Source organism: Eublepharis macularius, chromosome 12, assembly GCF_028583425.1.
Source record: "Eublepharis macularius isolate TG4126 chromosome 12, MPM_Emac_v1.0, whole genome shotgun sequence".
NCBI lineage: Eukaryota > Metazoa > Chordata > Lepidosauria > Squamata > Eublepharidae > Eublepharis > Eublepharis macularius.
Window position 1 is genome coordinate 48,503,320 of NC_072801.1, and position 22,621 is coordinate 48,525,940.

Consider the following 22,621-nt stretch of genomic DNA (forward strand, 5'->3'; position numbering starts at 1 on the left):
TTGAATTCTATAGCATTCACACCCAGATTAGTGGGCATAGGATTGCAGCATTGGGAGCAGATAAATAATCAAACCTCAGGTTTGTAGGTTTCTAGAGAAGATGAAAGTGATTAGTACCAATCTCAGGTGACCTAGAAATTTTTTTTAAAGTTAAGCCCACCAAATCACTCAAGGACAAAAGCCGAGTCGCTTACAGAGAAATTTTGTTTGGGCACTGTGAAAGTATTCATGAACATTCCCTCCCCAAATCTGAATGCAATCAGCCACATGCCACCACAAAAAGTAACACTGTCACTTCCTCAAATTTCAGAGAAGGACAAACTAGAAAGTTAGAAAGATAGAGAGGTCAGGAATCTGTTTACTCTTTTCTGCCCTGAACTATCCTTTGATGTGTAGATTGCTAATCTCAGGACTTCCTCCTCATGACACCTTCTTCTTCCTCTCTTTTCAGTCACAGTCCTTCTCAAAATCTTCTCTCTTCTCCATCTTGCATGATGGATGCAGGGTTTGTCATGGCATCTAGTGCCAGACTCGATAGATAAAAATCTCTCTCCTCTTTCCTATCAGAGTATGGAGTTCCTATAATAAAGAACTCTTATTTCTTTTCTAAACCTAAGCCAAGCCTCTGAGTGTAAGTTTATTATTTTCTCTCTGACATACACACTAGCAAGCAAAGCTCCTCCACCCGTCACATTCTTCCCTGCAAATGATGGAAGTACATTAAAATCATTACAAACTAAGCACAAAGAAAATGCAGAAACAAATGTTGGAACATGAGTCTGTCACACACTAGCTGTAAGATTTTATAGGAGTTATTTTAAAGATAATGGGTTGGATCCAGCCAGCTTTTTTACTCAATTCCACCCAAACAATCCTCCTTACTATAGCCCTGGCCTCACAAGGCCTTTGTCCATGCAGGTCCCATGATTCCCAGCGCAGCAATTTTGGATAGTCAAAGAGGACCCCGTCTCTCAATTTCACCAGCAAAAAGTCTTATGGGATCCAACTCATTTTGTATCCATTGGTCTCCCTCGCAGAGTATTGCAATGGTCTATGCAAGTTTACCCGAACTTTTTTTTTTCAGTTGCCCTTGCACACAGCACAATTTCTCACTAAGTGTTGCAAATTTACAAAGTGACACAAGAACGCAATGTGATTTTATGGTGTTATCCAACGTCTGGACAGTTTTATGAAGGTCGCCAGGCTGTACTGCAACTGGACAACTCACATGGACACACATGAAGCTTCCTCCTATTGAGTCAGACCAGTGGTCTAATCAAGATCAATCTTGTCTACTCTGAGTGGCTCTTTGAGGTCTCAGGAAAAAGTCTTTCACATTGAGCATCTTGATTCCCTTCTTTCCACCCCACATGGTTTAACTTGAGAAGAAGGGCCATGAGGGGGAAGGCTATTTGTCTTACAGCTGGTTCCGCAAGTCTGCCCAGGATCTGCCGTTATTGTCTAATTACACACACCCCTTTCACCTCCAAAAATTGCTATGCCTGGGGATCATGAGACTGGCATGGACAAAAGCCATGGAGAACAAGACAGTGGTAAGGAGAATTGGATAAGATAGAGTGCAAAAGCTGACTGGAGCCCATCTACCCACAAGAGAATCTTTGTCCTGCCAAGGTAGTGTTAGGAAGGACAGGAAGGACATTTCTTCAGTTGGACCCCATCTCCACCTCACAGCTTACCTTGACAGGTGTGCAGGCAAGAAGGTTTCATCACAGATAACACTGAAGAACTTTTGAGTTCTCACCTATATGCATATTAAGTTTAAAAGTCAATTGAATTCAACGGCAGCTCCTATTCTCCAGTGGGCAATTAACTACAAAGCATCTTGGGTTTAAGTTAGAATCTGCAGCAGCAGAAGTTTTCAAAGTCAATTTGTGTACCAAAGGATTAGATCAATTTGGGCAAGATCATTCTGCTAAACTGGATCCTAAGATTTTTTTAAAAACTAAGCCTTTGTCCAACAGAGAAAAAACTTTCTGCCATCACAAAATATATCCTTGGATGGAAAAGCTCTTTTCATTGGAGGAAAACTTAGGGGAGCATTGTCTATTTGAGTGGTCAAAGGAGATGTCTTCTCCTTTTTTCCAAAAGCAGAAAAGCTGGTTGGAGCCAACATACGATGTCTGTTGTGTGTGTGAAGGCAGTTTCTGCCCAATCACAGAGAAACAACCAAGAAGAGAAAGTGAATGCTAAACTGGAAAGAGGAATGATTCTTCTAGACATATGAAAGACACTTTTGGATATTGGCCTGTGATTGTGACAAAGGATTCTTTTGAAACGGGTAATTTTCGATCTAGATGCCCTGTCAGAACTATTAATAACAGCCATCTAAGAACCATTAATCACAGCCATCTATGGGACACCCTAACTGAACTTTTACTCTTGGACTCTTGGATACCACAAGGAAGGAGTGCACATGGACTTTGCTGCTCCATGTAGAGAATGAATTGTATGATACTCTGTTTGAAATGTGTACTATAAAGAAGTTTTCTGTGCATTTTCACTTTATGGATGTTTGTGCAATATGTTGTAGATGAATTGAGGGCCTTTTATCAGAGCTAATACTGGAGAACTAGCACTTTACTATTCAAGTATATGTTACCTCTGTATGAACTATTTACTTATGTACATGGCACTTTAAGAGGCTTTCTCCTTGTTGGTATGGAGTATAAACTTTATAGTTGAATTTGAATATATATGCCAATATAGAAGCATACACTTTATTGTTACAAGTAAATATAAGACACTGATTTAACTGTTTTTACACTTTTATTTATTGTGAACATCATAAACAATACTTAGTAAGATTTCACGTGGTAAACTTGTTGCTGGCCAATCACAGAGAAAAGCACATATTCTGAAGTAACATCAGTGGTAACAACGTTACTGCAAAGCACCAAACAGCTTTACGGCGACGTTGCATGGGTGGCTTTGCCACATGTGAATCTATATAATCTACAAACTGGAACCAAACTCCCACAAATGCCTTTGGCTTACAGCATCCTAAATTAATCTTTGTTTCCCCCCCCATTATATTTATGTATGAGCAGGGCTTTTTTTTCTGGGAAAAGAGGTGGTGGAACTCAGTGGGTTGCCAGTACAGGGGGCAACTCTTGGCGGGAGGTGGTGCGCCTTGTACCACATGTGCGCGTGCAAAGTGTGTGCATGCTCACAGGACCAATAACATCATTTTGGGTCAGCTGGAACAAGGGGGAGTTTTTAAATCGTCCTTGGTGAAAATGGTCACATGGCTGGTGGCCCCGCCCCCTGATCTCCAGACAGAGGGGAGTTTAGATTGCCCTCCATGCTGCTTCAGTGTGGAGGGCAATCTAAACTCCTCTCTGTCTGGAGATCAGGGGGCGGGGCCACCAGCCATGCGACCATTTTCAAGAGGTTCCGGAACTCTGTTCCACCACATTCCAGCTGAAAAAAAGCCCTGTGTATGAGTATTTAAAATCTGGCAGTGAAAGGAAGAAGGCATGGAACAGGAAAGAAGTGCATCTTGTCTGGTCAGAGCATGGGGTGTCATGTGAAGGGAGAGAACACTGGGTTGCATCCAATCAGCTTTTCTGGAGGCACCTTCTTTCATCACTAAAACAACCTTCTGAGAATTTCTCTCTGGGCTTCCATTGTGCCAGAGAATATCTGTCTGTCAACTTATCTTGTGTAATATTTCAATATCCACAGCTGAAGACCTACCAGGATGAGGAATGGCTTAAAATAATTTGAATATGAAGAGTAACTTAAACACCCTGTACAGCAGTCTTTAAGCCTTGGGCAAGTCCAAAACTACAAGTTCCCTAACACTGTTATATGTAAGGGAATGTCTTTAAATTGTAAATTCTATCACTAAAACACGCACCCAGCAGGGTCACATGAAACTGCCTCAGACTGAATCAGGCCACTGGTCCATCTAGGTCAGTATTGTCTATGCAGACTGGTAGTGGCTCTGTCTTTCACATCAGCTACCTGGTCTCTGTGCTGTTAGCTGTGATGTAATTACTGAGCGAACAAGCTGTTTGGATCCAACCCAAGGGTCTTCTCCCATTTTATCCTCAGAATAACCCTATGAGATGGGCGAGGCTAAATGGGAATGGCTCACAGCAAACCCCAAGTAGGGTAAGGCTTGAACCCAGGTCACCCCAATCCTAATCTAGACCATTACTTGTTGGATCTTCTTCTGCTGTGGCACTCAAAGCAGTTTACACAGAATTCCCAAGTGGTCTCCTACTCAGGCACTGATCAGACTCACATCTGTTTGGCTTCAGCTATCTTGTGTCATGTGCCCTCTAATCATACCTTGGGGTTTTATGGACTTCAGCAGGATTGGAGTCTGGTGGCAACAAGAGACCAACAAGATTTTCAGGGTATAATCTTTCGAGAGTCAAAGCTCCCTTCTTCAGATCCCAAATCTTGCTGTCCTACTGCAGACCAACATGGCTACCTACCTGAAACAATGAACTTCCACATAATGTATCTCTATCACATGCAGGATGTGCCTTGTAACGCCACTGCCTGAACTACTCAGCCTAAGCACCAGGAAATGATGACACAGAAATCCCTTTCAGACATTACATCCATGCCTATTGGGATCTCAGCGACAGTCCATAGATCCTCCTAATACATATTGTTACCACATTGTCTCAAAAAAGGGGCAAAACACTTATTTTGCATATACATACAGCCTCAGTATGTGTCAACTGGCCACTGGATTTTCTGAAGTTCTGATTCATGCATGCTCATAGGCACATGCAAAATATGCATAGTGCCCCTGTTCAGATGACATGGTGATGGTGGTATTGGCAGTATCGTGGGTAGCTCATGTCCCCAATCTATGCAGTTGCCAGGCTCTGGGTGTGCATGGATGTAATGTGTGAGAAGAATTAGCTGTCAGGCGGCTCCTGATTAATGCCTCATGTGATATATTTGAGGCTCTCGGGATATAACAAGAGCAAGCTTTCAAGGCAGTGAGCATTAAGGAATTTGGCTCCTTGGAGCTAGAGGGAGGAGAGCTTTTGGGGGCTGAGCACTCGCTTGAGAGCCTCCTTCATTTCTTTGTTCCTCAGGCAATAGATGATGGGGTTCAGCATTGGGGTCACCACATTGTAAAGAACAGAGGCCAAAGTATCTAAATATGCAGGGTAGCCAGAACTGGGCCGGTTATAATTAAACATGCCACTAGTGAAGAACAAGGTGACCACTGCGAGATGGGAAGCACAGGTGGAGAATGCTTTGCGGCGGCCCTGAGATGTTCGGATCCTCAAGACTGCCATGACAATATGGATGTAGGAAACTACAATGCAAAGGAAAGGGCTGACACCAAGAAGCATCGTTACGACCACCAGTGTGATTTGGTTGGGGAAAGTGTCCGCGCAAGACAGCTTGAGCAACTGGGGGACATCGCAGAACAAATGGTCCAGCTTGCGAGAGGCACAGAAGGGCAGGAGAGAGGTCATGGCTGTGTGCAGGACTGAGTTGAGGAGGCCAAAGGTCCACGAGGCAGCCACCAGCTGGGCACATAAGGTTCGGTTCATGAAGAGGGTGTACGTGAGGGGATGGCAGATGGCCATGTATCGGTCATAGGCCATCACGGCCAGCAAGAGGCACTCAACTCCCACAAAGGCCACGAGGAAGTACAACTGGGCCAGGCAGCCCTGGAAGGAAATGGCCTTGGACTCAATCAGCAAGTTTTTCAGCACGTGGGGTACAGTGACTGAGGTGTAGCACATGTCCAGGAATGAGAGATGCCGAATGAAATAGTACATGGGTGTATGGAGGCTGGAATCCAGAAAAGCCGTGGCCAGGATGAGGCCATTTCCAAGCAAGGTGGTGATGTACATGGTCAGAAACACAAGGAAGAACAACAACTGGGGTTCGGGGAAATGGGAAAAACCCACAAAGACAAATCCTCTGAATGCCGTTTGATTTCCCATCAGCTCCCACAAGGATCACATCTTGCATCTGAAATGCGGAAGAGAGCTAGAAGAAAACAAAGAGAACAATTTGTGCTTCCTTCCTGACATGCTGCATCCCTTGCCTGCCTGCATTTATTCATGTATTTATTTTTTGTGATGACATTGGCCTGTAACTCAGCCATCAATACACAATTTTAACTTAAAACAATTATATGTCACCTTTCTTCCCAAAATAGGGTCCCCAATTCTCCTGGAGGCATGCAACAAGTTATATGAACGTTACATATCAAATAAAAAGTGATTCAAACGCATACCATTCTACAACAGAGGATGTCATCTGTAGAGCATTTCAATGATGTGTTCTTTTCCTTTGGGATGACATTGGGGCTTTTTTGCTAAATCTTCAGAGATCCCCCCCTTGGCTTTTCTGAGTCTGAAAAAACACAGGAAAAATTCAAAGGTAAAACAGGAGAGCAATGAAAACAGAGGTACTGTGCGCAAAGGAGTTGTGTGGGGCAGGGGGGAGTGTGTAAAGGAGTTGTGTGGGGGCAGTTAAGAAGCTGAGCTGCTGAAAAACCCAGCATGAAAAAGCCGATAGCTTTTATCCATGCAGAGCCCTTGATCCTCAGCATAGTCAAAGGAGACTCCCTCCTGCCTTTTTTATCAGTGGCAAAGCTGGGTGAATCCAACCCACTGGCGTGCGAATTGGCCAGCAACACACACTTCTCCGGCAAACACACAGTAAGCGATACGAATTTCAACTCCAAAAAGCAATTCAAACGAAGTTGAGAGTATACTAAAGATGCAACCTGCATAGCATTTCAACCATGTATTCTTTCAGAAGTCATTATGACTTATGAGTAACAGTAATATGAGTGTTTTACCTCCGTCATGTAAGACCAGTAAGCATCAGTTCTGTTGCATTTCTGTCCGGGTGTCTCCCCCTTGCTCCTTCTGAATTGCTTTCTTTCACCCGTTTGTGGCTAGTTCGTCATGGCTGTGCTACAGAACTTACTCATTTGTAGGTAGAACTTAAATTGGGGGTCATTTCCATTTTATGTCATACACTTTATATACATGTGCTTATGCTTAAGTGCCTTAGTAATGTAGAGAGTTTCCCTTGTGATAAGGAATCTCAAGAGAAACAAAGGGGGGGATTTGTGGAATGAATATTTTCTTACATATACCTGTCTCCATTATGGTCACCCAGGGCTTTTTTTCAGGGGGAACGCGGTGGAACGGAGTTCCGGAACCTCTTGAAAATGGTCACATGGCTGGTGGCCCCACCCCCTGATCTCCAGACAGAGGGGAGTTTAGATGGCCCTCCGCGCCACTCAGTGGCACGGAGGGCCATCTAAACTCCCCTCTGTCTGGAGATCAGGGGGCAGGGCCACCAGCCATGTGACCATTTTCTCTAAGGGCAACCCACTGAGTTCCACCACCTCTTTTCCCAGAAAAAAAACCCTGTGGTCACCTAATAATAGTGGGGACTCGTGGGATACAGTGCTGATACAGAATATTCCAATAAGCATCTCAATAACCTTAGCTAACTTCATTTAGCATATTTGCATATTATTCATGCTTGCATATTAGTCTCATGTGTCCTGACTGTTACAATAAGCACATATACACATATATCTAGTAGGACCAAAGTATACAAGCATCTGATTCTAACTTTAGGCATGCACATCCATATGGATAAGTCTCTCTCTACCCCTCACTCATACAAAAGGGGTCGGTGTTAAAGACCCTCCCCGACATTCCTTTAGGATTCTTGATCTGACACTAAAAGGTGAAGGCAGTCTTGCGGTTTGGGTTCTGGCTATAGTTAACTGATAATGGGAAGCTAGAAGGAGCAAATTGTAACTTCTTATTAGCAAGGCCAGCAATAGATTAGGAAAAGACTTGTCAAAGCAAAAACATCCTCAGTAATTCCAAATCAAGTTATGGCCACAGGGGAAACTCCCCCTTGCTACACAGACAGGTTTATGGCCGGTAAGGAAATGTAATTGGTTTGAGAAACACCCCCCCCCCCGCCCTTGAAAAACTGACAGTCTCCCAAAGAACAGATATCAGAGGTGCCAGTGAGGCTGGGGATGTTCTTTGAAACACTAAGTAATTACTAATGTGTGAGGGACAGCCCAAAGTTTTAATTCACCAATGGAATTCTGCCAGCCTATCGATATGTTTAAACTTTTCAACCAATTATGTATATTTCATTGAAATATTTGCTAATGAATCAGCAGGTATAATATTTTATGTATTTGCTTTAGAAGGCAAGAAGAGCGAGTTTCTGGGTACCTTTTAGCCTTGCCTGATTCTTCTTCTATTGCTTGTACAACCAATACATTTATCTCCTTTATTAGACTTCATTCTTTCGGTGTATTAATTTCTTTTAAATGGCTAGGATATACAGACACACACATTTTTGTGTACAACAGCTGCTTTCCCTTCAGCTGCTCTCTATCTTTCGCTGCTTTTGCATCGCCATCCTCAGTCCCGCTTCATCCCATCAGATAGACAAGACCATCCCTATCACAAACATTCACCCCTGTAACAAGTAAAGAGATTTCATTCATGCTTTATTCTTGCCCTGAACAAACAGAGTCAATAGGTTGGAGCGTACCAGCTTTTCCACCTGCAGTAACGGAAGAAGGGCCCCCTTTTCACCACCAAGAAGGCTGTGAAGGGAATTGTGGCAGCTGCATGAACAAGCCGCATTGGACAAGTGTTGCAGCAAGGAAACTCAAAATTATGCTCTAGTCCTCAGGAAATCCCAATGTAAGGCTGTTATGGCATCAGCAGCTTCTTCTGGAGCAGCAATAAAGTGTTTCTTCTATAGAAAAGGTAGACAATACCTCCCAGCTGCAATTATAGTTTAAAACACCAAAGCAATACCTCAAACATTAAATGAAGCAGCAGTTTAGATCCATATAATAGATGAAACCATAGATTGACCATTAATACAGTTCTTACGTCAGATATGTGGCATACCGAAGTACATGGCTGGTACCGCCCTCAGATTAGAATTGGGCCAACATTCCATCAAAGCCAGAACTTGGATTTTGGCTCTGACTATGAAACTTAAAATAATATTTACAGAGAATAACAGCTTACTGTATTATATGAAGCATGATAACTTCTCCAGTGTGTGGAACCAAACAATAGAAGAAAAATTGAATGCCATGCAATACTCAGAGGATGTAATTGTTTTCGTAGAATGGGCTTCAGATCACAAAACCATCAAGAAATTAATTACGAAGATTGATGCAAACAGCATTACTTGCAGAGCTAGGAGGGTTTGCTCTTCCCTCTGTATGGGGATTCCACCAAGTTTTACAATCCCAATCTGTTTGTTTAGTTTAACTTTTCCAAAGTATAGACAGCAATTATGCTGCAAGTCAAAATGCACTACCCTCTGCAGTTTCGGAAGAATGAATACTGGGAGTACCTTTCTCAAACAGATATTGTGGCTGTGGTTTGGGTGCTATTGAATCTATAAGTCATGTTTTATTTGAATGCCCTTCGTACAACAAGGCAAGGCAGAAATGGATTAAACCATTGATATTACAATGGACAGAGTCTACAGCAGATATTTTAATTCCTAAATTATTAGTAGATCCTAGAGTAGAAAATTTACTCATTTTAGCTAAATTTTTGGTTCAGGCCATGAGAATTCGAGCAATTCACGGGAAGTCAGCTTTTCTGCAGCTTGTGTTTGACCTTCTCTGGCCTGAATTCTTCTTTTCTTCCTCATATTCCCAGTTACGTTTGATAAGTACTACTTAAGACCTATAGGTCTGAGGAGTAGAGGAAGGAAGAAAGCAAGCAAGCAAGCTCTACTCCACACCATTTCTGCCAGCTCATCTTGTCACGATAACTAGCCAGCTCCTTACTGCACCCCCTGCCCCACCTGGCTTTTGTCCTTGAAGGTCCCGTGATCCACAGCATAGCCTTTTTGGATAGTCCCCTTTTCACCAGCAGAAAAACTGGCTGGATGTAGTCTTGTAGCTGCAATGTCAGCAGACTTGGGCATAAACTGATGTTGAGAACCTTCATTCTAAATGGAGGTGACAAACTAATGCAAAATGTGTGTGTTTGTGTGAGTGAGTTAATGTGAAAGAGAGATGGACAGACAGATGTATAGGAAGGCAGAATGGAAATTGCATAGCAGAAATATATTTACCAGAGAATTTCAAAACGAGAAGGCATCCGCAGCATAGTTTCTACATGATACATCCTGTATTCTGCCTCACATCAAATGACTAAATCCATATAAGTTCGATTGTTATTTTGTATCCATACTATATAAACCTATCTTGGCACCACTGGGATCATTATATAATTCCCAATCCAGTAAATGGTTTGTTTTCTTTTTCCTGAAAAATGAAGTTTCTAGATTTTGACTCAGAAGATTTCACGCTTCCAAAATGTGACAAATATGGGCACTGTTTGATTTAACGTGATAGCATTAAATCTTCCCATTTGAGGAAACTTTCAGTCCTGTCCAATAACATTTATATAACCATGAATTATCAAAGAAAATGAGAGGCAATTATATATATTCTGATTGTTCTAGATAACTCTGCTCCAGCTTTATTCAAATATAGGCATATACTAAAGAAGGAGCTACAGATTAGTATGGCCTCTAGTAGATTAGAAATGGTCCAAATTCATATTAATAGATAGTATATGTATTAGTATGAGAAACACCTGAGAATGGCAAGAATGTCCAACTAAATACAGAACTGAAGATACACTTCAAAGATGGAGTGCATGTGTTGGAGTCCAGCAGAGAGTGATATCTATGAGAAACTTGTGGTGGTGGACATCAAGTCGAAGCCAGGATACTCAAGAAAAGAGACTGTAGAGGTGGTTTGCTATTACTTGCCTCTGTGTGGCAACCTTGGACTTCCTTGGTGGTTTCCTATTCAGGTATTAAGCAGGGCAGATCCTGCTTAGCTTCTAAGATCTGACAAGATCAGGCTAGCCTGGGCCACCCAGGTCAGGGCATGAGAAACCTGTAATGACTATTTTTTATATTCTTGGTTATGATGATCCTGAGTAACAAGAACTAACATAGCATTTATATGTCTTTTACAAGATCTGTATAGAAAACTATGTGTTTGAAGTTACAAGATGGCCATTTTCACATGTCTTACGGGCCGCCGGAACATCGTGCAAAACACCTGGAAAACAGCGTCTTCTTGCGCAAAATCATGCCAGGAAGACGTGATTTTGCGCAAAACTCCCGGATGACAGCGTCTTCCTGGTGCGATTTCACGCAAGAAGATGGTGTATTTTGGGTGTTTTGCGCGATGTTCCGGTGGCAGGTAAGATGTGTGAAAACGGCCAATGTTTAGTTAGCCAAGAATGTGAGCAGTTGGGTGGGGCAGTTGGAAGAGGATTTAGAAAACCTATAAAGATGGAAGTTTATATTGAGTATCAACTCCTTCTTTGAAGGGGCTCCTTACTTGTGACCTGCTTACTTTTGATAAGACATTTTCATAGTAACTGCTTTCCTCTAAGTATCTATGCATAAACACAAGATTTGAGTCCAATATCACTTTAAAGATCAACAAGATTTCCAGGGTATAAGCATTTGAGAGTCAAAGTTTAGTTTGTCAGATGCCTTTTCCAGGTATAGCCTGGAAATCTTGTAGATCTTTAAGGTGCTACTGGTCTTGAATCTTGCTCTTCTACTGCAGATCAAAATGGCTACCCACCTGAAACTATGTAAGGGATTATATTATCATATCCTTTAAAATTAGTTAATGTTACAGATGTAAATAGTTATGTAAAAAGATAAAATGGAAGCAAGGATTCTCTCGTGATCTTTTTACTTGTGTACTACACTCAAAACAAACCAAAAAGTTGTATTGTAGCAATTTTTAAATGTCTAAATTTGAACCATTTCTAATCTACTAGAGGCCATATTAATCTGTAGCTCCTTCTTTAGTATATGCCTATCTGAATCAAGCCTGAGCAAAGTTACCTAGAACAATTTGAATATATATGCCTCTCATTTTCTTTGGTAACTCATGGTTATATAAAAGTGCTAAGGGATTTTTAATAGTGAAACCAGATCTTCTCCATTTTGGTTTACTGTAAGTCAGAATTCACCTTGGATGTTACTTTTCTTCAAATACTTTTGTCCTCTATTTACATATTTTTTTGCGCAGTCTAAAGGAGATAGTGACTAGACATGGGCACAAACCCAAAAAATTAACAAACCAGTGGTTCGTGGTTTGGTGCCGACAACAATCCCGAAGTCACGAACCACAACGAACATTTTCCGTTGTCAAACCAGTTCGTGGTTTGTGGGGCGCGGAACGGCCCCGTGGCACTTAGAGAACCCATATTCCCAGGGAGTGTTTTGCAAGCTCTCCTACAGCCATCACCCAAGTTTGGACAAGATTGCAAAAGGGATCTTGGAGTTATACCTCTCCAATCCAAGGCCCCCAGAAAACTCCCACAAAAATCCAAGCTCAATTATACTCTCAGTTTCTCTCTCCAAAGGCTAGCAAGTGGCAAGCAAGAGCTCTGTCCCACTCCACTCCTCGCTGAAAGTGAAACCCAGCCTGGGAGCCCACGGCTATTTATAAGCTCAAGTCCCATTGAGCAATGCAGGAGGTCTGTGTTTGGACGTCAGAGCTGCCTATCAGGGTTTGCAGGGATGAGATTGGAGTGCCCATGGCTACAGAACACCCCCTTCCCCCTCCCTCCCCTGGGTGTCTTCTCCCAACTTGTAACCACTTTGCAGCTCCGTGGTTGGAAGGAAGACCTGCCAATCAAGGTAAGCTGGGCTTCCATTCGGGTTTCCAGGGCGACAGAAGGAGCGCAGACAGAGTTCAGGCACTCTCCCAGCTCCGTTGCCAGGGAAATTGATTGCTGGCACCTGACTGTCTGGCTTCCCAAACTGCAGCTGAACGCACCGAACCAGGCCTCTCCCGAACGCTGGTTCGTTGGCCGTGGACAAACACGAACCACCGGATTGCGATCTCGCGATTGCCAATTTCATGGGTTTTTGAAGTTCGTAATGCGGTTTGTGCCCATCTCTAATTGTGACACAAGAAAGGCAAAAGAGGTTGTTTAGGGAGGTCTCAGCAGACCATGGATAAAGCCTTGAAGACTATGAATCCCGCATAACACTTTTTCTTATCCTTGGGTGTGTTTTCTAAGAGTATTTTAAGATAACAGGCAGAGCCAAGCTGGTGACGTTTGCTGTCTGTTGTTCTTATGACCTGTTACAATTTAAGACAGACCCATCACTTTTTGTATTAATTGCAAATCTTTAAAATTCCATTGATTTCTGTTTTCTTGGTCTGTCCCTGTTATTATAAACAAGTTTGTTTGTTACATCTGTGTGAAGGTATATATGCAAGTCCACAATATTTTGTGGGCATGCACTTTTGAGGTAAGAGTGCATCAAGTTTATGTGAGGATATCTCTCAATAAACTTTTCCTTCATTAAAACCACCGAAGTGTTCATTGCTGTAATGAATTAAGAAACTGAGGTTTAGAGGGTTCTCCCAAATTGGAAAGGAGAAAATTCTTTTTAAAAAAGTTATTGGATAGGACCAAAAGTTTCTCAAATGGAAAATGCTACTCAGAAAAAAAACATTAAATCAAACAGTGTCTATATTTATCACATTATGGAAGACCATGGTATGCTGGGTATAGTTGGCCTGTGAGATCTTCTGGGTCCAAATAAAGGAACGTCATTTTTCAGGAAAAGGAAAACAAACCTACGTTCTGGGTTGGGATTTATGTAATAATCCCTGTATGAATCAGTCCCAGTGGTACCAATGTATGTTTATATAGTCTGTCTTTTACTTCTGATTCAAAGACATGGAAATATTTTATGGCTATCTGGATACAAAAACACAACTGAAATATACATGGAATTATTCATTTGGTGTGAAGCAGAATACAGAAAGCATTGTGTAGAAAATGCAAAATGGACACTGCATCATTGTGAGATTCTTTGGTAATATATTTAAATAATGCAATTTTTCCTACCATTCTGTCTGTCTCTTTCGCATTCAGCATGATTTTGTCATCTCCATTTAAAAGGAAAGATCCCAACATTAATGTATGCACAAAGTCTGCTGTCACTTGCAGCTACAATACAGTAGGTTGGATACAAACAGCTTTTCTACTGGTGAAAAAAAGAGGAGAGGTTCTCTTTGACCACCCAAAAGTCCATGGCGTGGATCATGGAACCTGTGCGAACAAAAGCCAATTGGGATGAGGAATGCAGTAAGAAGGGGAACTGATGAGTTGGAGTGAAAAATCCAACTAGATTCAACCCAGTATGGCAAAAGGATGAGCTGGTAGAAATGTTGAGGATTAGAGCATAATTTTGAGTTTTTGTGCCCCTTGAATTTTGTGCATATAGGGCTGGATCCTACCAGCTTTTCTGCTTGGTGCCACAAATGTGTACAAGATCGTAGAAGGAGCAAGAGACAGAGACAAGCAGAACAGAGACAGACAGAAAAATTAAAGACTAAAGGAAAACAAATTCAGATTGCTAGAAGTAGCTAGCTAGCATGTTTTGGAATAGAAAGAACTGAGGTTGTGCTGGTTCTACTACTCTATTTGTCCTTCTGGTGAACATAGGAATGTGCATATATATTGGATTATATAGGGTTATAATACAGGGAGCAACAAATACAATCACAAGGGGTCACAGTCTTTCCTAGAGTAGAGTCCAGCACCACCTTTAAGACTAACCAATTTTATCATAGCATAAGCTTTCGAGAAACTCTGTTCTCTTCATCAGTGACGAAGAGAACTGAGATTCTTGAAAGCTTATTCTACAATAAAATTGGTTAGTTTTAAAGGTGCTACTGGACTCTTTACTATTTTGCAACTACAGACTAACACGGCTAACTCCTCTGGATCTATTTCCTAGAAAAGAACATCAAAGGGAGAGTCCAACAGGAAATTGCTGAATTATTATTAATTCGAGACATTTAATGTAGTCTCAGCCAGGACCTGGCATTTCTGACTTGCTATAGGTGCTAATATTACAGTGCAATCCTATGGAGAGTTACTCCAGTCTAAGTCCATTGACTCCAATGGGCTTAGACTAGAGTAACTCACCATAAGATTACACTGTTAGTTCAGCATTATCTCTTTACTTTTCCAGCTGAGCCTGCATATGCTGTGTTATGAGTTTCCCTGTGTCAGATCTATTTTATGTTAATCCTACCATGCCTTTCTGTTATAAATTGGGTGGGGTCCTCATCCAGTTGAGTGGATTGTTTATGCTGTTGATTGAATCTTGTTTTAATCTGGCATCTTTTTGTAACATTTTCCAGCCACCCTCCACCTTTCTATTGTCTGTAGCTTTGAGGATAAGTAATCATGCATTTGACAAAGTCAGCTCTGATGTTGGTCTTTAAGGTGCCCTGAATTCCTGCTTTATTTTGCTGCTACAGACTAAAACGGCTTGGAATGATCACTTTTGACTGCAGTACTTTGAGCTCCATGTTCAAATAATATTGTAAAAGTACACCTGCTGCTTTCCTGTGTTAAATGTCGGATGGCTGCCAATGTGCTGAGTTTGGCTGGTACATGCTAGTTGAAGAAGTGAAGAAGAAAATCCTATCTACATATACTTGGAAGAAATGCCCACTAAACCAAGTGTGACTGACTTTCAGACAAACATGCCCTTTTTTAAAATGGGCAATCCCATGCAGAGGTATTCCAGTCTAAACCCATTGAAATAAAGGAACTTAGCTTAGACTAAAGCTGCCTAGGAGTGGACTGCGCTGCCTATGGCTTGGGCGAGCCACCATTGGCTCAGTCTCTCCCAAACATCTTCCTATTTATATGGGAATAACTACGGTCACCAAGTTTACAGAGTTGTTGTAATGATGACTAAGATAAAGCATTCATATTACTACTACTCATAATGACTTCTGGAAGAAGACGTGGTTGAAATGCTATGTGATTTCCTTCCTCAGAATCCCTGCAAGACATTATTCATTTGCATTGTTTTTTGATAGATTAAATTCATATCACTTATTATGCGTATGCTGGAGAATTGTATGTTGATTTCTATACCAGTAGGTTGGATCTAACCAGCTCTTCCATGGGTAAAAAATGGGGAAGAAATCCCCTTTGACCAGCAAACAGTCTATGCTGGGAATTATGGGACCTGCATAGAGGAAAACTATGTGGGATGGAGCCATAATAAAAAGAGAAACCAGGCAAGATTTAGCAGAAAAGCTGGCTGATATAACCCAAGTATCATCACATGAAAAATAAATGCAGGTAGGGAAGGGGAGAAAAATCCAAAATATCATCAGATAAGTACCAGATTCAGTTGCAGAAATAGTCCTGTTTCATCATCACCTTTATTATACAGTCAACAGACCTTTCAGAAATATATTCATGAAAACAAATTATAGCTTTTTAAACTCTTTGGTTAACAGCATACTTTCAGCATCAGGTATCTAATCTCCAGGGATGCATTTTAAAAGGCAGCCACTTTCCCCATCCTGTGAACGTTCTCCCCACCAAGAAAAAGAGGAAGTGGCACTTCTGCTGAATGGCCTGTTCAGCAGAGTGAAGCCATTACAAAATTGTTCTCTTTGTTTTCTTCTAGCTCTCTTCCGTATTTTAGATGCAAGATGTGATCCTTGTGGGAGCAGATGGGAAATCAAACGGCATTCAGAGGATTTGTCTTTGTGGGTTTTTCCCATTTCCCTGAACCCCAGTTGTTGTTCTTCCTTGTGTTCCTGACCATGTACATCACCACCTTGCTTGGAAATGGCCTCATCCTGGCCACGGCTTTTCTGGATTCCAGCCTCCATACACCCATGTACTATTTCATTCGGCATCTCTCATTCCTGGACATGTGCTACACCTCAGTCACTGTACCCCACGTGCTGAAAAACTTGCTGATTGAGTCCAAGGCGATTTCCTTCCAGGGCTGCCTGGCCCAGTTGTACTTCCTTGTGGCCTTTGTGGGAGTTGAGTGCCTCTTGCTGGCTGTGATGGCCTATGACCGATACGTCGCCATCTGCCATCCCCTCACATACACCCTCTTCATGAACCGAACTTTATGTGCCCAGCTAGTGGTGGCCTCATGGGCCTGTGGCCTCCTCAACTCAGTCCTGCACACAGCCATGACCTCTCTCCTGCCCTTCTGTGCCTCTCGCAAGCTGGACCATTTGTTCTGTGATGTCCCCCAGTTGCTCAAGCTGTCTTGTGCGGACACTTTCCCCAACCAAATCACATTGCTGGCGGTAACGATGCTTCTTGGTGTCAGCCCTTTCCTCTGTATTGTAGTTTCCTACATCCATATTGTTGCAGCAGTCTTAAGGATCCGAACATCCCAGGGCCGCCGCAAAGCGTTCTCCACCTGTGCTTCTCACCTCACTGTGGTTACCTTGTTCTACACCACCTGCATGTTTAATTATAACCGGCCCACTTCAAACCACCCTGCTTATATAGACACTCTGGCTTCTGTGCTTTACAATGTGGTGACCCCAATGTTGAACCCCATCATCTACTGCTTGAGGAACAAAGAAATGAAGGAGGCTCTCAAGCGAGTGCTCAGCCCCCAAAAGGCTCTGTCCCTGTAGCCCCAATAACTGGCCAAATTCCTAGATGCTCAGTGCTTGAGAATATGCTTGCAAGCTTTTAACTGACATATGCAAAGGACCTCAAATACACTACCAATGTCTTCACACTGTGAGTTTTTTGGCTTGTTTCCCAATCCCTAAAGCTCTGCATATATGGTCATCTGTTCCCTTCCTCTTAAGTTATTTTATCGAGTGGGCCTTCAAGCTGACAATCCTCCGTGCTTGTTTGTTTTTGCTGAAATCTAAGGGTCAAATGGCACATAATGGCAGGATCTACCTAAAATTACTCACATGTAGGGTAGAGGTCCTATTTTTTACACAGAAATAAAGGATGCAAAAAAGGGAAGATGATGCCTTGTGTATGGTTCTGCTGTTTTGGTTCTTTCAGTTTCTTCTGTTTATATATTTACAATTATTACTTAATATACTTGTACTCCATTGAGGTGGCTCAATATTCAATAAAACAATGAAATCCTATTAAATCAATACAGTACTATTTAAACAACCATTCATATCGTTCCTGAAGTTGCTGTGATTGAACTGTATTGAACGTTAAGATTCCAATTTTGCTGTTAAGTACCCCTAGAGCTGGAAAGGTTCTTCGAGGTCCAAACTCCTAGTCCGGTTATTCCCAGAGCGGTGCCCACTGATGTGGTTCCTGGTGCCCTGTCAATGTCCGTCTTCCCAAAGCATCCTGGCGTTCCTCCATCTCCATCACTGGAACAGGAGGAAGATTAGCCCAGGAGGCATCCTTTTTGTGTGCGCTGGGACTATCTCTTTGGAAACTGCTCTTTCCATTGTAGAAGGACACTTGGTTTGGAACCTCCAACAGTCTGATTGGCCCTGGCCTAGGGTTGCCATCTCTGTCTTGGGAAATTTGAGAGGGTGGAGTTTGGGGAAATAAGTAATTCAGCAGTGATGTGATGCCATGCAGTCTGATCTCCAAGGCTCGAACTCCCTCTGTAGTGTGGAGATCAGTTGGAATGCCAAGGGAACTCCAGATACCACCTGGAGGTTGGCAACCCTGCTCCTTCCTCACAGCAGCTATTTTATAATTAGCTGAGCCCCCTCCTGGCAGCCATTTTGAGGTGGTGCCCACTACTTGTTCTTAAAATTCCAATAATGGTCACAGGCTTGAAAAGGTTGGGGACCCACAGCCCTAGTCTTGAGTTTGACCCCCTGCTCAGTGCAAGAATCGAAATCTACAGAATTCCCAACACATGGCTGCCCAGACACTGCTTGAAGCCTTAGGTTAATGATCCCATTATCAAATTGTTCCCCTAATGTTCATCTGAAATCTACCCTCCTGTAACCCAAGCCCATTTGATCTCAAGTCTTTGCTGTCTCCTTGCTTTTCGACCTTTGGAAACATCTTCACAGATTTGTGTTAATTGACAAACAATTCCATTAAACAAATACAATAATAGACTCTGCCCCTTAAAGCAACAGAATACGGTAAGGTCAGCAGGAGTGGGGTGGGGGGACGACAGTTTTATTTCCCCTCACTAACGAGCTGTTTTTTTAAACACACACATAGATGCGAATAGTTGGGCACAGTTATAAATGCATATGATCCTCCCCATAAGTGTAATCTGGCCTTATCTCTTTCAAAACACTTGCCAAAATATACATAGAGAGCAACCCTAAGAAGGTCTACTCAGTTAATCCCAGTTGGTCCAGTGGGGCTTACTCCAAGGAGAGTGTTTTTAGGATTGCATCTTAGGGCCTCCCAAGAACTGGCTGTGGAAAGTGCTGTCAAGTTGCAGCTGACTAATGACAATCCCGTACAGAAGACAAATGGAGGTAGTTTGCCACCCCCTGCTTCTGTGTAGCAACCCTAGACTTCCATGGTGGTCTCTCATCTAGGCTAGCCTGGATCAGAGGTTTTTTCATCTAAGGCTTTGACACAAAATCCCTCTCCGATCTAAAACAAGAAAGATTCTTGAGGTGCCTTATGGATGAACAGAAGTATCATGCTGTTAACAACACAGCTCCTTTGTGCACTTTGCAATGTATTTTTAGTGTCATTTTATTATTTTGAGGTGTGTGTATTTCCCCCCTGCCCCACCACTCACCACACTATTTACTGAGTATTGTGTGATTTTCTGGATCCCCCTATAGAAGAAATGCCCCAGGATCCAATACTATTAATGAAATATTTTCCTTTTCACACTTTTTGGGGTTCTTCGTTGTGTACAGCCCTTTACAAGTTTCTGTGGGCCAGAGCTCCGTTTTGTCATATGCTTGCAGTGATACAGTCAATGGGCACATATACACAAGTTACAAACAACAGTAGTGGAAAGAATTAGCTTTGAATGCAGGTGGTCCCAGGTTCAGTTCCTATGATTTCCAGTTAAAAGGATCAGACAGCAAGTAGCTGATGCAAAAGACCTCCACCCAGCACCCCGGAGGGCTGGCACTAATCAGAGTAGACAACATTGACTTACGGACCTTTGCTCTGACTTTCAGTGTGTAGGTGCGTGTGAGAGGGAGGGGATGTATTACAAAGACACCAAAACACAGATGCTTTACATTTAAACATAGAACAGAGATGAAAACAAGCTCTTGTCAAAAAAGTAAAACAGTCAGTCAGAGTTGGAGTGGACTATTTAACTATGAATGATTTGGAGAAGTAAAATAGATGATTTATATAAACCTGTAAAAAGGAGCAATGATTTCCTGTAGTGGCAGAGCCACTCCCAGTCTCTGTCTGGTTCACTTTTACCTGAAATACAGAAACCTTTATTCTGTCATTGAATGTCCAAGGAATTGGTCTTTGATTTGGTCATTTTGGATCAGAGATGGAGGAAAGCAAGGAGTATTTTGACTACCTGTATCAAAAAACTGAAAACCTGCAGTTGCTACTCCTAAGTCACCAACAAATTAAGGTCAAACTGAGAGCCATTGTTCACGTATTAATTTGTTCCATTTCATTTTTCTTCTCAGCAAGTATCTTACAAAACCAAAAATACAGTTTACAAAAATGCAATTTAATATGGAAACAGAAAAATTCCTAGAAATCAAATAATCTGATATGCTGTGATTGGGGAGATGTGGGAAATTCCCACTCTGCTATGAAGCTCATTGGATGACCCAAGGCCAACACGACCTTACAGGGTTTAAACTACCTTACAAGGTTGTTGTGAGGATAAAATACTAAGGAGGGAGAGAAGCATATTACCACCCTGAGCTCCTTGAAGGAAGTGGGGAATAAAAATTGAATCGATAGAAATCACACACACAATGCCACAAAACTGGAGTTGCTGTAGCACAGTGGTTAAGTGGTTCAGCTGTGAATCAGCAACCTACTGATGCAAATCCCACTGCCATGAGCTCAGTAGATGGCCTTGGGTAAGCCACTCCTCTCAGCCCCTGCTCCCCAGCTGTATTGTGGGGATAATAACAACACTAACTTGTTCAATGCTCTGGGTGGGGCACTAATCTGTCTAGAAAGGTGGTATATAAGCAGTATATTATTGTTATTCACAATTCTGGTACCGTATAAGCACCTAGGGAACAATGGAACGGAGAGGGACAATGGAAGAGGGATGGAACCGTGCTTTTTAAGTGACATGTGAGAATCAAGCTGTAACCTGAGCCCACAATACAGCAAAATAAGCTATATAGAACCCATTTGTTTGTGGAATTTATATGCCACCTCCTACTTGAAATCGCTTACAAGTAAAAACAATACCTGAAAGTCATTTAAAAGCTATCATGAATTACCAAAATAATTCCTTTAAAAACATCCGGGGACTTAAAACTGAAAGCCACATCTTGGATATGTTGGTTTTAACTTTTGTATTGGTGATTATCTATTTTTATTTTTTCATCTTTTGAATTTTATTGTATTGTTATTATAATGTTGTGAGCCACCCTGAGCCTGCTTGTGGGGAGGACAGTCAAAAAAATTAATACATTAAATTAAATTAAAATTAAATTAAACTAAGTTAAATTAAATTAAAATTAAGTTATATGTTAAATTAAAATTAAATTAAATTAAAACAGCAACGAACATCCTAAAAACATTCATAAAACAGACTTCAAATCAGAAGCAGACCCTAAAACAGCTCAAAAGTGAAACCCCCTTCGTTAAAATCCTGGGTTAAAAAAAATCTCGTCTTGTACCTAAAAGACTGCATGGTAGGCACCAGGTGGAACCTCAAGGGAGAGGGCATTTCTAAGGCGAGGTGCAATGACTGAAAATGCCCTGTCTCTGGTTGCCACCCAACTCACCTCTGTAGGCAGAGACAGAGAGCAGGACTTGGGAAGAACATGTTCTCTGGGAGGCTGGACAGTATGGACAGGAGCAGGCCTTCAACTACCCCAGCCTCAAGCCATTTAGGGCCTTGAAGGTTGGAACTGGTACTTTGAATTGGAAACAATGGGCAGGCAGTGCAGATCTTTCAACACAGGGGTAATACGATCCAATCCCAGTTCAGTTATGTGATACATTTTCCAGTAGAGAGGGAAATCAACCCATGTAATGGGTAGAAAGGGCCAATTTTACTTCATCAGCTTGGCTTCACCATGTGAGAATTTGCCATTCAGTCTGAAGACAGTCAAGGTAGACCAAAGAAGAGTCTTTTTCCACCTCCTGGGTAGCTTGCCACAAGCAACAACATTCAAACAATATTTTCTTGGTGGAATCCACAGAATGTCTTGATTTAGATGCTCAGAAGCCAGAAACGATGGGGCAGGTCTGGCGAATGTAGCCTTTGAAACTGTCCTCACAGTCTGACAACTCCCATTGTGGTCTTCTTGGTGCTGGAAGGGGGTTTCCTGAAAAAGCAGATCACACATCAAAGAACAGAAAAAACAACAGTTATAAGGCATTTGCCATCTGTTTGAAATGTCCAGGAGAATCCAATATATTTCAGAAGTTATATATTGCCAATGAACTGAGGACCCAAATGTAGCAATTACTCTTGGGACAGATCTAGGAATAGAGGCAGTTCAGCTTAGTGGCTGGAGAGTTTGGACTAGGATCTGGGTAAACCAGCTTCAAAGCCCCACTCTGCCATGGAAGCTCACTGGGTGACCTTGGGTCAGTCACACCATCTCAGTCTTACCTACCTTACAGGAGGT

The 22,621-nt window shown here is 42.1% G+C and overlaps 2 protein-coding genes across 2 annotated transcripts; one reads left to right on the forward strand and one right to left on the reverse strand.

Annotated features, from left to right (window-relative positions):
* Positions 1-5,015: 5,015 nt before the first annotated feature.
* On the reverse strand, positions 5,016-5,951 carry LOC129339111 (olfactory receptor 5V1-like). Its single transcript, XM_054993715.1, has one exon. It carries the CDS (start codon positions 5,949-5,951, stop codon positions 5,016-5,018), a length of 936 nt encoding a protein of 311 aa, XP_054849690.1.
* Positions 5,952-16,597: 10,646 nt separating this feature from the next.
* LOC129339112 (olfactory receptor 5V1-like) lies at positions 16,598-17,533 on the forward strand. The gene has a single exon (XM_054993716.1). The coding sequence runs from the start codon at positions 16,598-16,600 to the stop codon at positions 17,531-17,533; it is 936 nt and encodes a 311-aa protein (XP_054849691.1).
* The last annotated feature ends 5,088 nt before the right edge of the window (positions 17,534-22,621 follow it).